We start from the raw sequence: 17,493 nt of genomic DNA on the forward strand, positions 1-17,493 counted from the left end.
TTGTAACTTAATAACCCCTTTTCGACTTCGAGCCTGCTACCGTGTTTGTTACGATTTACATTTACCAAGGGATAATTGCTTTTTCGAAAAAAAAAAAAAAGGGCTGTTCTTGTAGCATTGCAGCTGGGACAAAACAATAGGGAATTTTTAAGAAAATAATCACTAATCCCAAACAATATCATTAGTTAGACAGACTTTGAAACTAATTTTATTTTTAACAATTCGAGTCCTCTGGAATCGATTTTACTGTGCATTCTCTGTTTCGCCAGGAACTTAGGCGGAGGAGCAGGATTTGTATACACAGAAATCGACTCCAGAGGAGACGACTTCTGTGTATGGAAATCGTCTTCTCTGGAGACGATTTCCATGTATACAAATCGACTCTAGAGGAGACAATTTCCATGGACCAGATAAAAACCTTGACCCTTCAAGCCAGATCCAAAAGGATCATTAGAACAAAAACAGAACATCCAAGATTTGGTCACAAAGTCACCTCAGCATGTTTGGTAGCCAAGTTGAATTCTAAAAATGATATCCGAGCAGATGGAATTCTTCACCCAGGTCACTTTGCAAAAAATTGCCCAAAACGAGAAAAATCAGCAAAACTTTTGGAGCCACCAACTGTACCGGGTCTGACCAAAAAAGACAAAGAACCTTTGTATCAACCTCCTGATCTAACTGTTGGTGCTTCCTCAAAACCTCCAGATATGAACATGTTAGCAATAGACCCTGATCCCCCAAACCCAATTTCATCACCCACACCTTTTCATCCTCAAACTCCCTTATTGAGGATCTGAAAAAGAAAATCCAAGCAATTGATTATCAGGATCTTAACCATTTCCTTACAGATGACAAATTTCCCTTGCCAAACAAGAGTGCTCTATTCCAGCATCTTTCAAATTATCAATGATTGTTGTGCAAACAGTCACTCTGAATTCCTCCTTAAAAATCCAAACCCTTTGTGGAAAAACCCAAATTTCTTCATTAGCCTACCCTTCAAAAAGAATGAAGATATCAACCCCACAAAAGCCAGTCACAGGGGTATGAACCCAGAACATTTGACTTTAGCCAAGCAAGAGCTATCTACCCTCCTTTCTGAAGGACTTATTGAGCCCACAACTTCTCGAATCTCTTTGAAAGTGGAGTGGTAATGAAGCTCTGAAGGCTTAAATGCACCGCTTTTATATCCACAAATGTTCTGTCAAAATGTTTCTCCAAATCTTTTCTTTCAAATGAACAACATTTCATCAATAGGAATTCTTCTCTTGCTACATCAGTGTAGTGAGTTACTGATCCAAGGAACTAATTATGGATTATTGTGAAAAAATCCTCCAAGGAATTGCACTGAGCAGCCTGTCTTTGCCTGTACTCTCCTAGATTAATCCACCATTCTCTTAGTCTTCCCGTAATCCTTGCAACAAACTTAGCAATGGTCTGAGACACAGTGGCATTTGGTGCTTGGAGTTCTACTGTAAAAGAATATGTTCAAGCCTCTAAGTTTGATCAGTTTAAATTTCTGGATCTGAGTCTTCTTCATAGTCCGATTCTTCCTCAGAAGTAGAATAAGCCATGACTGCTAAAGCTTGAGGGGAGTATTCATCATCCAATGAGAATAGGGACTCCACGTCTGAAAAAGGAATATCATCTGCATGAATCTGAGCCTGCTCCAAAAGTTTTGCTAATTTTTCTCGTTTTGGGCAATTTTTTGCAAAGTGACCTGGCCGCCTGCATACAAAACAGACCTTTGAGGTTTTTCCTTTGAACTGCTTTCTTCTGAGAAATTTCCATTTCTTCTTGCGAAAAGATTTCTTCTTGTGACTTGTATGATGCTTTTTCTTCCAGGAATATTTTTTGAAATGATCTCCCCTTTTTGTTGGACAGGTACAATCTTTGTCATAGCACTTGATCTGCAAATCTTTCTTTTTACAATTATCCTTGAGCTTGCCATGAATCTTGCTGATTTCCGAAAGAAATTTTCTCTGGTTGCAGAGTTTCTCTAGGGCAATAAGAACATGCTGATAAATTTCTCCCAAGGAAGCTTGCTGCAATGTTATTTTTTGGAGATTCATCATGCGAAGAGTTTCATCTCCCAATGGTTGTGGAAGAGAATTGAGGAAAGTATATTTGGCATTGACATCATCCATTCCATTGAAAGAATAGTATCTTCTTGACATTCTGTCAAAATGTTTCTCCAAATCTTTTCTTTCAAATGAACAACATTTCATCAATAGGAATTCTTCTCTTGCTACATCAGTGTAGTGAGTTACTGATCCAAGGAACTCATTATGGATTATTGTGAAAAAATCCTCCAAGGAGCTTGCTGCAATGTTATTTTTTGGAGATTCATCATGCGAAGAGTTTCATCTCCCAATGGTTGTGGAAGAGAATTGAGGAAAGTATATTTGGCATTGACATCATCCATTCCATTGAAAGAATAGTATCTTCTTGACATTCTGTCAAAATGTTTCTCCAAATCTTTTCTTTCAAATGAACAACATTTCATCAATAGGAATTCTTCTCTTGCTACATCAGTGTAGTGAGTTACTGATCCAAGGAACTCATTATGGATTATTGTGAAAAAATCCTCCAAGGAATTGCACTGAGCAGCCTGTCTTTGCCTGTACTCTCCTAGATTAATCCACCATTCTCTTAGTCTTCCTGTAATCCTTGCAACAAACTTAGCAATGGTCTGAGACACAGTGGCATTTGGTGCTTGGAGTTCTGCTATACACCAAGAGTACATGTTGAAAAATTCTTCATGCCATTTAGAAGGGGGAATATTATCAAGAGTGAACAGATTTTTGGAGTCAGTGGTTGATGGGTAAGTCAATCTGGTTTGGTAGTCTGGGATTACAGGTGGTGGGGAAAATATTGGTGGTGGAGGAGGGGGCTGCTTAGGTCGAAGAACATCATCTTCTTCTTCTACCTTTGGTTCTGTGTTAGTCATGAACACTTCCTCTAGACCAAGATCTAATAGGTCTAATTCAGAATCCTCAATTACAGGGAGCAGAAAGGGTTCTTTTGAATCAACAAGGGTGAGGGTTTTGAGAAATGATGAAATTGGGTTTGGGGGATCAGACGTCCCGTCCAGTCTCTTCCATGGCAGAGGGGCAGAGTCACGTGCACAGCTGGAAATCGTCTCCTCTGGAGTCGATTTCTAAGCATTGTCCCATCCCTTCCACGTGTTGCCATCATAGGTCCCAACTGGGGGACCTTTTTCCTTACCCGGAACCTTCAGCTCCTTTTTGAACATGCTCTTCATACTCCTCTTCATAAACAAACAACACTCTTCTTCATCAGCTTTTCTTCCTGCTCTCTCTCACTTGCACTCACACAACACTCATCATCTCAGGTAATGTGATTATTTTGCTAGTTTTTTTTTTTTTTTTGAAGGAAAATTTTAAAAACATATTAGGAAAAGTTTTGTTTTTGTTATTTGTTAGTGTAAATATTGTGATTAAATTGTTAATATATTATAATTTTTTTTTGTTACTTGCTAGTTTTTTTTTTGACACATTATATACATACATTTATAAGATCATGAATACTAAAAAAGATCATGAATACATTACTTTAAGATCATGAATACATTATATACACACATTTACACTAACAAAAACACATTATATATTTTTTAAGATCATGAATACATTATATATATACACACATTTACACTAACAAAAACACATTATATATTTTTTAAGATCATGAATACATTATATACACACATTATATTATGATGATTATGGGGAATATTTAGAACTAAATATTGTGATATTACAACATATTGGGAATTTGTTTTTGTTAGTATAAATATTGTGATTAAATTATTTGCTAAGTTTTTTAAAAAAAAAATTAATATTGTGATTATTGGGAATATTTAGTACAAAATATTGTGATTAATTATGTTATTACAACATATGGGAATATTTGTTTTGGTTGTTAGTATAAATATTGTGATAATATCTAAATTTTTTTAAAAAATTACTATTGTGATGTATTAGGAATATTTAGTACTAAATATTGTGATCAATTGTTAGGTATATTTAGTACTTTTAGGTCTTTATCATGGATATGAAATGGATTATGAGTTGATACCTAAGATAGTATTTGTAACAAAGATTTCAATAGATAACTGGTTGGTATATAATATTTTTGTTCATCATAACTTATTTGAATGGGTTTTGAAAGTCATGCCCCTAGAATGATTTGAAATTTTTAAAGAATATGAATTTGGTAATGACTATTTTTGTAAAATTACTAAAGGTGAGTATATGCAAATTTGGTTGAGATTAGTATTGTTGNTATAACCTCCTGCCTCATCATTTTATGAAAATACTTGGGAAAATATGGTTGATCCTGAAGTTGTTCAGCATGCATTTGGTTCTTCTTGGAATGCGGACATGAATTTTGCGAAAGGGTTGATTTTTGCGAATAAAGAGGCGGTGAAACGTGCATTAACAATTTACGCCGCAAAGCATAACAGAAACATTATCACTAGTAGGTCAACCAAAAGTAGACTATCTGTGAAATGCGTCGATGAGTCATGCATATGGTACGTTGGGGCAGTGAGAAGCTTGAACATGGTCTATGGATGGTCACATCTTATAGGGGTCCTCACAGTTGTACACCCCTTGCCATGGCCCTTGATGGTAGAATGATGAACTGTAATTTTCTTGCAGCAGAATTTGTTCTATTGTTGCAAGAAAAACACACGGCAACAATTACTCACCTCAGAGATTTCATTAAAGGGAAGTATTATGGGCATAACTTTCTTACTATAAGATATGGGATGCGAAACAACGAGCTATTGCAAAGATATTTGGGGATTGGGAAGAGTCTTACCAAAGGTTGAGAAAGTTATTGTTGGCATACTTGGATCAAGAAGCTGGCACCCGGTTCTGGTATCACACCATACCTAGGGACGAGTTCGGTGATACAATATTGCGCTATGTATTTTGGGCTTTCGCTCCATGCATTGAAGGATTTAGACATTGTAAGCCAGTGATCAGTATTGATGGGACCCATTTGTATGGTAAATATCGAGGGGTGTTGTTGATTGCAATGGCCACCGATGCCAACAACAAGGTTTTGCCTCTCGCCTTTGCCGTTGTGGACAAAGAGTCAGGGCCTAGTTGGAGGTGGTTTTTAGAATGTCTCAGGAATGCACTGGGGGATGTGATAGCAGATAAGGATATATGCATAATTTCTGACCGACATAAAGGTATTCAAAATGCAATTGCAAACTGGCCTAGAGACGATGATGGACGAGTACGAGTAGTTCACAGATATTGCCTTCGACATGTTGCTAGCAACTTCAACACGCATTTTCAGGATGCCACTTTAAAGTCATTGGCCTTGCAAGCAGGGTATGCTACTCAGGAAACTAAATTTGAGTTGTACATGCAACCTATCAAGGAAGCCGAGATCGAGGCCCTTAGGAAGAAACGGAGAACCGAGCGGCAGGAAAGTGAGCTCGACTCATCCATCATGCCATACACATATCTAATGAAAGAGGATTTACAAATGTGGACCCAGCTATATGATGGTGGATACCGTTATGGGGCTATGACAACGAATGTCTCAGAGTGCTTCAATGGAGTACTCAAAGGTGCCCGTGGCCTACCTATTGCTGCAATGGTTGAATTCACACATAGCAAACTTGTTGCGTATTTCCATGATCGACACAAAGGAATTACTCATGATCTCTCAAATGCCAAGGTATGGAGTACATATGCTTTAGGAATCTATGGAAAAAACATGCAAAAATCTATTTCACACCAAATAGCAGCGTATAATAATCAGAATGGTATATATCAAGTAATTACTGCATACAACATCAATAGCTCTGGAGGGGGACACCATAGTCATGAAGTAAACCTAATAGCCAGAACATGTCGTTGTGGAAAGTGGCAAAATCGAAAGATCCCTTGTTCTTATGCAATTAAAGCTCTTCAACACTTGGGGCAAGATGCGACTACATATATTGACCCATGTTATAGTTTGGAGAACACCATTCGCACCTACTCACATCCATTTGTGGTGCCAATGTCGGATACATTGTGGAGGGATGTGGACGGTCCAAAGTGGGTGCCTGACCCAAACCTGTTACGGGGCAAAGGTCGACCTGTGGCATCTAGGATACGGAATGAGATGGATGGGGTTCGGCGAGAACCGGGAACCCGGAGGCCAGATTCTGACTTGAGGGAGATTCAACAAAAGCAGAGCTGTGGACTGTGTCATCAACATGGGCATAACCGTAGAAGATGTCCGCTTTCCCGTGGGGCTTCGACAAGCGGTAATGATCCAAACTAGGTAAGTGATGCTTGCATATAATTACTACTTTAATGGACATCAATTAAATGTTGTTGTCTTGATTTCAGCATATTTAAATTAGAAAATGGCTAGATATTAATTACTACTTTAATTTCGCAACTTATTAATTTCTTTGATGAATACCGTATTGGCTTTGGCTACAACTATATCGTTAAACTTAATCGTTTATATACTATAACTTAATTGGGATAGGATACCTCAATTGTTCTGCTAATTACTAAACTCTTCAATCTCATAAATCCTTAAGTGCAACGTTTCATTAGATCAAAACATTAATAGTAGTGGATTCAAGATGACCCAATAATCAATTTTTATTATTTTCTTGCCTACAGAGTAGAGAGTGATTAACATTTAAATATTATATTTGACTAATTATCGTAATGAATTTAGAATATTTCAAATTTCATTCAACTCATTTACATTTTTTTAATATTAAATATACAAACTTATATATGTTATACCCGTTTTGCTTTTTGAAATATTTTTTTTTTAACAAAAACATAAATGGATCTTGACATTTAGTTTTTTTAACAAAAACATAAATGTAGTACATTGATTGCTGAGCATATTTATACCACAAAAATTAGGAAGATACTAATTTGTTGCATAGATTAGTGCCATGATTGTATAAAATGCCATGATTGTATCAATTAGCCAAGTTGCATAGATTAGTTCGTATGTTTTGGCTTTTGGTATCTAATGACAATATTTGAATTTTTGTCAGGCATGCAGATACTCACTTTTGGACTGGCATTGTAAATGTAAATTGAGGTTCTCTTTATTGTGTATTTGAACTTACTACTACGTTGTATGTGGACAATTATTACTACTATGTTGTATGCGGACAATTATTATTTTCTTTATCATTGAATGAACTTGTAATCGAAGTATTTTATATCTAATGAATTATCATTGGATAATTTAATGAACTTGTTTTTCCTATTTTGTGTGAAAGAGAGACTTAAAATTATGTTGCGGAACTGAATTTGTCATTTTGTCTCAACGATTTCATTGTGGGCAATGTTTTTGCCATTGGTAGAAGGGGCTTTGGTGAATATAGTGATACAATCAGCTATGGCGGGAGATTTCAACGAGCGGGTGTATAACTTGTACCTGACTATAGGAATATAACTTGTACCAATCTGAAACAACCTGCACTAGTTTGTACTTCCTGATACTGTTTTCCTAAAATTCCAAAATAAAAAATAAAAGGTGTTATTATATTTGGCCAAAAGATGGAGTGAGAGTAAACTGAATAATACTCAAAAATTTCCAAACTGAATAAATAAATGCGTGGAAATAAGAGATTATATATTTGAGGAATTAAAAAAAAAAAAAATCAGAAATCTTAAAATTGAATATTATGGAATTCCCATAACCAGACAAAGTGCTGTGGTTAAATTTTCTAATCAGAACAGAATTTAGAATGAAAATTGATGCGGAGTTGCAAGGATGCCAACGTTAGGTAATTTATTTATTTGGTTACTTTAATTTTATATAAAGAAAGAGAAAGAGGAGAATTGTGCCAAGTCCTCAATAGTTACAGTTATTGGCATTTAGATATCCACAATTTCCTGAATTTTTTGTACATACAAATATTACTGTGTTGTCACAAAGACAACTATGGAACAAAATTGTACATTCAAATGGTAAAAGAGAGGCAGCAATGATGGCGCAGCTCTAGTCGAAGGGATCAATCCGAGGGTCATGTTCACTTGCCATTGCCATTCCAGTACAAAGGCATGCGGGGCACATAACCTGCCAAATTAAAAATAGGGCATTAAATTTGAGGTTGGTTATTGTATCAATATATAACTTCAAAGAGAAAATAGAGTGAAGTAGTAAAGTATACCTAGATTGCAATTTCATAAGAATTAGACTATCCTTTTTAGTTTTGTGAGCCTGGGCACGTGACAAAGCATTGGAACTCTAACTTTATGGTTTACTGCAAAGGCTATTTAAACATACTTTTCTTTGGATTTTTTTATAAAATAACTATAAATTTCAAACAATATCATTAGTAAAGCAACGTTTCAAACATATTTCTTTTTTAACAATTCGACTTTAGTGTGGACGTTTTTGGGGTTAAAAAATCGACTGGCCTGGAGTCAATTTTCGATAACACCAGACCAGTTTGGCCTAGAGTTGTTGCTAATCATATGGCTTAATGCTAATATCAAAGCTCTTTTATTTTTAATTTTTGTTAATAATCAAGAATGAATATCAATAATGAAAGACAGATGCATCATCTTTAAGTAAACATTCAAAAAAACATATTCTCCTAACCCAATTAAAATTGCAATTAACAAAAAATTTGCTATAAAACAGTACTAATTAAAGCTTGGATGTGCCAGACAACATGGGAGCAACCCTCTATAATAGCATCAAAACAATTTTCAGCGTCACCCTCCTCCACTTCAATTCTCTTTAAATTTTATGACTTGGCAAGTACTTTTATTTACTAATTTCCTCAAATCTATATTTACCAGTAATTTTTAAGAAAAGTAGCATGTGGCTCTCTTAAAAAATTTCAATGTCTAAGTTCTTTTTAGTAAAAGCACACTATAGACAATACTCAAACAAATTAAATACATAAACTTATAGTGCAAAGCGCCCACTTTTGTGAAGTCTAGAAAAGGTGATCAGTACCTTATATTGAGAGGTTGATGTCCAAACTCAAATTTGTGACTTGTTGCTTTTGGTGGAAGACACTTGCCATCGCACCAGGACCTTGTCTCTAAAACAAATTTTTTTTAAGGCTCCTCTAAACCAAATATATAGAAATAATAAAATAAACATAATAGGTTATAAATTTAGTATAAAACATATAGGTTATAGATTGCTTTCAATAAAATGTAATAACACCTCTCCAATTTGTTAGGTTCAATTAGATTCATTATCATGTCACTTCATTTGTTTTTATGCAAAACCTTAAAATAAATTTTCGAGTTTTTGTTTTTTGTATTTGACTATTTGATAGTATTAAAAAATTAAAAAAAAAAAAAAGTCAAACGAAAACTAACTCTTGATTTTTCTTATTTTAATTGCTTTTTTAAATAAAGAAAGTCAAAAAATAGTTTTTCAGGCCATTTAAAATTTCTATCAAACATAGAAAAATTAGATAATTTTCTAAAAAATACTTTTTTAAAAATGATATATTTTTCAAACATAGAAAAATGAGATAATTTTCTAAAATATATATATTTTAAAAATGATATAGTATTTTTCAAAAAATAATATTAAAGTCCAAACAAAGATACAAAAGTCTAAACTCAAATCTATGACTTACTGTTTTTGGTGAAAGGCACTTGCCATCGCACCAAGACCTTGTCTCTAAAACAAATTTTTTTTAAGGGTCCTCTAAACCAAATGTATAGAAATAGTAAAATAAACATAATAGGTTATAAATTTAGTATAAAACATATAGATTATAGAGCACTTTTCAATAAAATGTAATAACATCTCTCCAATTTGTTAGTCTCAATTAGATTTATTATCATGTCACTTCGTTTGTTTTTATGCAAATCCTTAAAAAAAAATATATATATATATATTTTGTATTTGACTATTTGAAAATATTAAAAAAATAAAAATAAAGTCAAATGAAAACTAACTCTTGATTTTTCTTATTTAGTTTGATTTGAGATAAAATTGTTTTTTAAATAAAGAAAGTCAAAAAATAGTTTTCAAGATTATTTAAAATGCCTATCAAAAATAAAAAATGAGATAATTTTCTAAAAAATACTTTTTAAAGAATATTATTTTCTTCAAACATAGAAAAATGAGATAATATTTTAAAAAATATATAAAATATATATATTTTAAAAATGATATAGTATTTTTCAAAAAAATAATAAATATTAAAGTCCAAACAAAGATACAAAGAGTTTCAAGCCCAATGAGAGTAAGAACTTTTTCATATCCAATAACATAAAAAGCCAAGAAACAAAGTACAAGGAAAGATTATGAATTTATAAACAAAGGCCAACATTTTACGACGCGGTTTCCGTCCTTCAAAAAAAGTCTTGCCTTCTCTCCTACCTAGACGGCTAGACCAGACCACACCACACCACCACCGCTTTTTCCTCACCTTAACCTCTTTTTCTACAACAACAACGTTAAATATATCGAATTAAACACACACACACACACACACACATAGAGACAAAGAGAGAGAGAGAGAGAGCTTTTAATTTTTAATTTCTCTTAGTTTGTTTGGTTTTTTTGTTGATCACAAAAATGGGCTGCTGTGTGAGCAAGAGCACGGACTCTAAGGCTAGTAGGATTGCACGGTGGCGATCCACTGGCATTGTTGCTCTCCGAGACTCCAAATTGAAGGTAATTTCTCTCTCTCCCTTGTTCTTTTTTCTACAATATGGGTCGTTGAATTATCTATTGAATTGAAAGGTTAAGTGGGTGCTGCTTAATCTTGATCAATTTGTGATTTTAGGAATTGGGTTTCTTTAACTTTATCAATATAATCAAACGCTGATCATTTTCTTTGTGTGTGGATGGGGGGGCGTGATTGTTTGTGCATGAGCCAAGGATTAAGAATTATGACCCATCATTGTGTTTGGAGTTATATTGAGTAAGAGCTGATTGGATGTGAGGTACTTGAGATTGACAGCTTGTTTATATAGAAAAAGTCACAGCGAGTTTTTTTTTTTTTTTAATGTATTTTATGTATATTTGTGTGCCATGTGGAACCAGAAAAAGTATTTGTTTTGTTCTCAATCATGGAGTTTTTAAAACCGAAAAAAGTTTTGTTTCTTTTAGTGGAGGTCACCCGCTTTTGCTCAGAGTGGTTTTGATTTAGTGTGGGTTGTTTGTAATTTAGAGTACAAGAGGGTTCTGGTTGAAGTGAAATGGGTTCTAGTATTGTTGAGAACATAAAGTTTTTCATTGGTTAAACTTTTCAGTTTTGTTGCATATCTTGGACAACAGTGAAATGATTAGATAGGATGGTTTTGATCTATGCATTAATGTTAGCAATTAAAGTAGTCAGTGCATGTTTTGATCAGATCAAGATAGAGACACATAAATACCAACATGGATATATTTTCAATACATAAAAGTGAACTGCTTTATGCATGCATAAATAATAAGAAAAACCGCATCATTAATCAGTACCTGTCAATTTGTGTAAAACTATGAAATGAGTTTGTGGATACTAATACTATGATACAAGTTGAAGAGTTACCATTTTTACTCATGGATACTTTATTTCTCTTCAACAGGCATTCCCAAATGAAGTTTTCGATCTGGATAGATCTGTACGGACTCTTGATTTAACCCACAATAAAATAGGTAATGCTCTTTTTCCTCTGAAGATCCCAAGTCATCGGGTTAACATTGGTGAAAAAGACTCTTTCAGACTTGTTGTCACAGTTTTCTGTACTTGATTTAGCAGTGAGAAATTGATTTTTTTTTTTTTCTTTAAAAGAACATCTTCATGCTGTTAACAGTTAACACCTGTCTTCTACTCAAGTTCAATTTATTTTTGCAGTTGACATACCTATGGATATAAGCAAATTAATTAACATGCAGCGCCTGGTAAGAATCTTTAAATTCAGTTGTGTGTGTGAACTGTAATCCCTTTCCATGAAATAGGTTATAAATGCACTTATCATTTAAATAAATGATAAAACCTTAACTGCTTGATTTTGAAGGAGCTTTTCAATTTCTGATGGAAACAGTGCTTCTAGTTTTGAATCAAAGATTACAGGATAATCTGTTATTTGTTTGAATTGACAAAGTTTCAACATGGCTGACAGCGACTTGTTAAGTCAATGTAATATACCAGCTTATACTACAAGAATGAACATAGTTGTAAAAATGGGAGTTTCTTTTAGAGAAAGTAAGGATATATATTCTATCTCAATAACATATCTGGTAGTGAGAGAGTTTGGATACTTGAGAGATCACCTATTAATAGATTCATAAATTTGTGTAAGCTTTAAATTTGCATATTGCCTGCTGCATTTTTAAGAGATAAGTTGGATTGATCTACCTAGTTTCACTAAGCATTGATTGGCTTGGGAAGCATAGATCAGATATTTGGAATATGGTTCCGGGTTGTATGATGTGGATTGTTTGGACGGAGCAAAATCGTCTTTTTTTTAGGATACTGAAAATCATTATGTCAGCGCACTTTTTTTGAGGTCTCGGTGTTGGGGTTTCTTGGATTGTTCATCCAGCATAGACTTCCTTGTTTCTCTTAGACTAACCTTTTTCCCTTGTGTTCATCATCATGCACTTAATTTTTTAATACTTTTGATCAATATAACTACACTTATTACCTATCAAACAAAAAAAATCATCGATTGGCAATAGAACCATTTTTTTATTTGTTAATGAATTACATTGAGATACGCTAATGTTGGCTGATGCATTGGTTGCTAACCAAGTGACGTTTTGGAGGTAGAATGGATAAATGGATTTGAACTTATCTGATTTTCAGTTTGTTTGTCAGCTTAGAATATGTCAATACAAATATTTATAAGGAATAATAATTGTATTGGTTCTGCTTTATCTCACTGTGGTGGAGAGAATTAGAGTCTTAGAGAGGGACATACATCAGAAGAGCAATTCTTGGGAATTAATTGTAAGAGATTCATTGAAACAATCCATTCTCCTCTCTTGTTAGATCTTTTAGTCTCGTAAAACAGTTGAATATCTTATTTACCAACTTATCTCTGGGAGCTGTTCTTGTGACTTTATTGCTAAGTCTTATCTTTTTTTTTTTTTTTTAATATTTCTTATGACATGATTATATGCACATGGTGTTTTTTGCTTTTATTGTCATGAGTGATCATCATAATATGATATTGGCAAAGCTTGAGCTTAAAGTTGCCCTATCTTTTCAGATCTTAGCTGAGAATCTTGTCCAGCAACTACCTACAAACTTGGGGAAACTTCAGTCTCTAAAACTTATGACACTTGATGGAAATCAAATTACCTCCTTGCCTGATGAAAGTAATTCTCTTCTCTAAATAAGTAAGATAATGCTAATTTATAAATTCGATATAGTTTGTTTGCCTTACTTGGCTTTATCTGCAATTGTCATGGAATAATTGTAACTTGCATGAGACTTTTTCACTAGCATCTAACCAGATTATGTTTCTTGTCTCTAGTGGGACAGCTTGTGAGGCTTGAGCGGTTATCCATCTCTGGAAATTTGTTAACATGCTTGCCTGAGACTATTGGGAGCTTGCGCAATGTGAGTAATCTTATCTAATGAAACTGAATGCTATTTGGCTGTTTTACTGCCTCTGTGGTTTGGGTTTCTTTAATTGTAGAATAACTTCAATAGGAGTCACATTGTGGTGCCCACTGATCAGAATCATGATTAGAAGTTAACTTCACATGCTCTCTTGAGTATTTTAATATTAAGAATGACACATTTAGCATGTCTTATAAATTCCAGGATCTAATATGAATTGTTGATGATGCAGTTATTGCTTTTAAATGTATCAAATAACAAGTTGAAGTCTCTTCCAGAATCAATTGGGAGTTGTTTCTCTCTTGAAGAATTACAAGCAAATGGTATGTTTAAATCTTTCTTCAGATTGATGTCTTCTTTTACATTAAAAACTATTGCCTATAGTAAGGCACTAGAATAACATGTGGATCTGAACATTATGTAGATTTCTGAGATTTAAGGTCATAATTTCTGCATGCGCATAGATGATGAACAAATTTGTTAAATCTTTGACTAATAGCATATGTCATTTTTTTCACGACATTTTGACCTAAAGTTTCACTTTTTTCTTTACTTTTCTTGTTCTGTGCCATGCTACTTTCGTACTTCATCAATATGTTGTGAAATGTGTATTACATTTACGTTTTGGATGTTATCTTGTGATTATAAAATTTACAATCTCTATGGATTTGTTAAGTTGTTTATAGGTTAGAGTGTTATTTTAGTGGACAAGCTGGAGGCACGATTCTGCTTTCTGTGCTTATGTGTCATATTTCATCATTATTTATCTGGTTCTATTTGTTTGTCCCAAAAAAAAAAATTGTTTGGTTCTATTTGAAGAGTTCTGACTTCTGAGTAAATTTATCTTTGTCAGCTGTTTGCCATGGTTGTAATTTCTTAATTATATTTTGACCACTCACAGCTTCATGTTCTGGATAACCTTTCAGATAATCTCATTGAAGATCTACCTGCATCAATCTGCAATCTCATTCACTTAAAGTCACTTTGTTTGGACAATAATAACGTGAACCAGGTATTAACTTACCTCTCACTCTCTCTCTCTTAACACGTTCATGTGGATCTCTTGTCAACTTTACTAATACTGAAGCCTCCCTTCTTCCTTGATCTACTTAGCTATTATTCTCGTCGTTTCCTCTCCTTCTTTCTACGCCTTCAAAGTCTTATCTTTCCTAAAGTTCCCCAAAACAGAATTGATAATGCCCCTTTTACTTTTATCAAACTCGAAAGCTGTTGGACTTGCAAACTTTGTCCCAAGGTCAACACAGATGAAGAAATTAAAAGAGAAAAGATATAGTTTAGGTTGAAGAAGAGAATCGGAACATGTTATTCTCCGCTAAGTACAACTTCCTGACTACCATTTGGTGGACCTTTGCAAATTAAGACAGTGATGGTGTTTGCTTTCAGGACTTTGCCAGTCAAAAGGAGAGTTCAGCAATTTTCCGAAGACTATATAAATTTAATTTTTAGGTTAGAAATGTGAATTCTGGAGTTTCAAGATTCGTGGTTATTAATCTATTTGGGAAGCCGTACTATTTGGTACTGTTTTGAATAAGGTGGTTTAACTATGGAAGAGTCATGGTTCTTTTGCTTCCCTTTGTAATTGTCTATTTATGCAATAGCTGGACTTGCCTGTATTAATATTTAGTATTTATTTCTGGACAGATACCTCTGAATCTACTGAAAGACTGCAAAGTTCTGCAGAATATCTCCCTGCATGGCAATCCTATTTCAATGGATCAATTTCAGCAGGTATGTCATATTCCCCGCATGTTGTGTTATTAATTTATTTATTTTATATTTCAGCAAAAAACCCAATATGTATTTTCAACCCAACTGAACCCTAAACACTTTTAGATGGAAGGATTTCAAGATTTTGAAGCAAGAAGAAAGAAGAAGTTTGACAAGCAAATTGATTCAAATGTGATGATTGGGTCAAAAGGCCTTGATGAGGGTGTTGATCTATGAATGTCTTACATCAGTGCTCCCTAAAAGAGTAAGTTGTTACACCACAATCTCAATGAATTACTTTAGTGTCTTGCACCAGGAGAGTCAATTTAGAAACATGCCTATACGGACAAGATTAGTTCTGAATGCTACCAATCTGATTATTTTTGTTGCTTGGCTAAATTCCTGAAGTATCAAAAGATTTAATAGGTTTGAGAAGCATCCAGCAGAGGGAGAAAAAACAGGCTTTTAGAAGAAATTGTGTTCAGGAATCTTGAATATATCAGGCTTTTATATTCTCGATTTAGTGGCTTGTAAAATCACCAAGAACTTTATATTTTGGTCTCTCCATTTTATTTGCAATAAAGCTACAAGCATAACATTTTCACAGCAAAGCCTAGGTGGCAAGCAGTTTTACCTTTAACAACTTGCCACCCAGGCTGTGTTGTGAAAATGTTGGCACTACTCTTTTATTTGTTTTCACACACTTTATTGAGTATATATCGTTAGTTATGATTCATCTGGGTTTGTTACCCTGAGGCTTTTCAGTAAGGGCTAAAAGCAACAGCCTTGGTGAATATCATGTGCTTGGACAGGAATCAATTTTGTCAATAAGAGATACTTGGCAGTTTTCACTCAAATTATTAAAAATTTTCAAGCCATGTTATATTTGATATATGGTCTCATAGTAAAGGATAAGGAATGTAATCCTTGGTGAGGATGCTTGAATTTAACAAACAATGAGATACCTTTGGTCCATCTTATACCATGCATGTGATGCATCTAAAATGTGGCCGATGGAGTTCAAAAAATACCTCTAACAAAACAAATTGGAACTATGGAGTCAATGTACATAAGCACATTGCACATTCTTCACTCCAAAAGTTTCCAAACCTGAAACAGTTCTGTTTGTAGGACCTACTTGATGATGGTTTTATGTCTTGCATATTTACCACAGTTGCAACTGTGTGTGGTAATTAAGTTATACAATATCTATCTTGCTTTCTTTGATATTTTTTGCTTTTGATGAATGCTCTTAACTCTTGATTCCTTTTTAACAGACTAGAGGGCAGGGGTTGATCAGCTGGGGCCATTTGAACGCAAAGGGCAGCCATTAATTCAAAAACAGCTTTCATTGTAGCTTGGGATAGACAAATTTGGTATATACTTTTTTTAGGTCACATCTGAAATAATGTCTCCAAACTCAGTTTTATCATATTTGTAAATGAGGGCTTGGCTTTGTATATGCCTGTCATTTTGCAGGCTTGTATATGTAACAGGTACTTAGTATTTAAAGATCCTCCTTAGGCTGTTGTGGTTCCTGGGACTATTTAGATTACATTTATACATGGAATGAAATGTGTTTGACACAGATAATATTTAGTTCTTGAATCTAAAAAAACCAAACTGAATGCATGTTGAATTCTATGATTGTGGAATGACAGACGGTAACCTCAACAACCTATACCTTTTCTTTTTCTTTTTTTTGGCCAAAGATAATCTAACCATATTACAAACAGAAGAATTTTCTGGTATTTCAAAATTAAAAAGAAACAAGCTAATAACATGTAGACAAGGTCAAGACTATTAGTTGAACTCATTTTTGGCTTTTAAAATTTATTCCATTTTCCAATTTGGTGCGTGAAGTTTCAAAAGTAACATTCCAATCCTTTGTATGTCCTTGGGGTTTATGCCATTTCCAATTTAGTCCCGAGTTTCAAAATTTTGTAAAATATTGTCCCATATTTTCCGTTCAATTTATATATTTTTGTATTTTCTCATCAACCAAATATAGAATAGAGAAATCTTATATGTGTCTAATCACATGACAATAGTGAGACATCATGGCGGCCATTTGGCGCTTTTAATCTACTTGGATTGTTTGGGGTGTAATGCTAAGCTACACAAACAATTTTTTCTATTATAAATGTGTTGAATTAAATGGCAAATTACTCATTCTTTTAAAAAAAATATAGTGGAATTTGATATTT

At 33.9% G+C, this 17,493-nt stretch overlaps 2 protein-coding genes across 4 annotated transcripts; both read left to right on the forward strand.

Annotated features, from left to right (window-relative positions):
- The first annotated feature begins 4,349 nt into the window (after window positions 1-4,349).
- On the forward strand, window positions 4,350-6,315 carry LOC136067505 (uncharacterized). The gene is made up of 2 exons (XM_065773476.1): window positions 4,350-4,652; window positions 4,786-6,315. Exons 1-2 carry the CDS (start codon window positions 4,350-4,352, stop codon window positions 6,313-6,315), a joined length of 1,833 nt encoding a protein of 610 aa, XP_065629548.1.
- Window positions 6,316-10,294: 3,979 nt separating this feature from the next.
- On the forward strand, window positions 10,295-16,879 carry LOC112029652 (plant intracellular Ras-group-related LRR protein 7). 3 transcript variants are annotated; one of them, XM_065773439.1, is made up of 10 exons: window positions 10,301-10,674; window positions 11,574-11,643; window positions 11,825-11,889; window positions 13,203-13,311; window positions 13,470-13,555; window positions 13,791-13,881; window positions 14,485-14,570; window positions 15,221-15,307; window positions 15,413-15,551; window positions 16,564-16,879. In XM_065773439.1, exons 1-9 carry the CDS (start codon window positions 10,576-10,578, stop codon window positions 15,521-15,523), a joined length of 804 nt encoding a protein of 267 aa, XP_065629511.1. In that variant the 5' UTR covers window positions 10,301-10,575; the 3' UTR covers window positions 15,524-15,551; window positions 16,564-16,879. The 3 variants fall into 3 exon arrangements, with proteins under 3 accessions (XP_065629512.1, XP_065629511.1, XP_023918113.1); XM_024062345.2 differs by having other exon boundaries at window positions 10,302-10,674; window positions 11,843-11,889; XM_065773440.1 differs by lacking the exons at window positions 15,221-15,307; window positions 15,413-15,551; window positions 16,564-16,879 and adding an exon at window positions 14,963-15,179 and having other exon boundaries at window positions 10,295-10,674.
- The last annotated feature ends 614 nt before the right edge of the window (window positions 16,880-17,493 follow it).

This window comes from Quercus suber, unplaced genomic scaffold (assembly GCF_002906115.3).
Source record: "Quercus suber isolate HL8 unplaced genomic scaffold, Cork oak 2.0 scaffold_75, whole genome shotgun sequence".
Taxonomy (NCBI): domain Eukaryota; kingdom Viridiplantae; phylum Streptophyta; class Magnoliopsida; order Fagales; family Fagaceae; genus Quercus; species Quercus suber.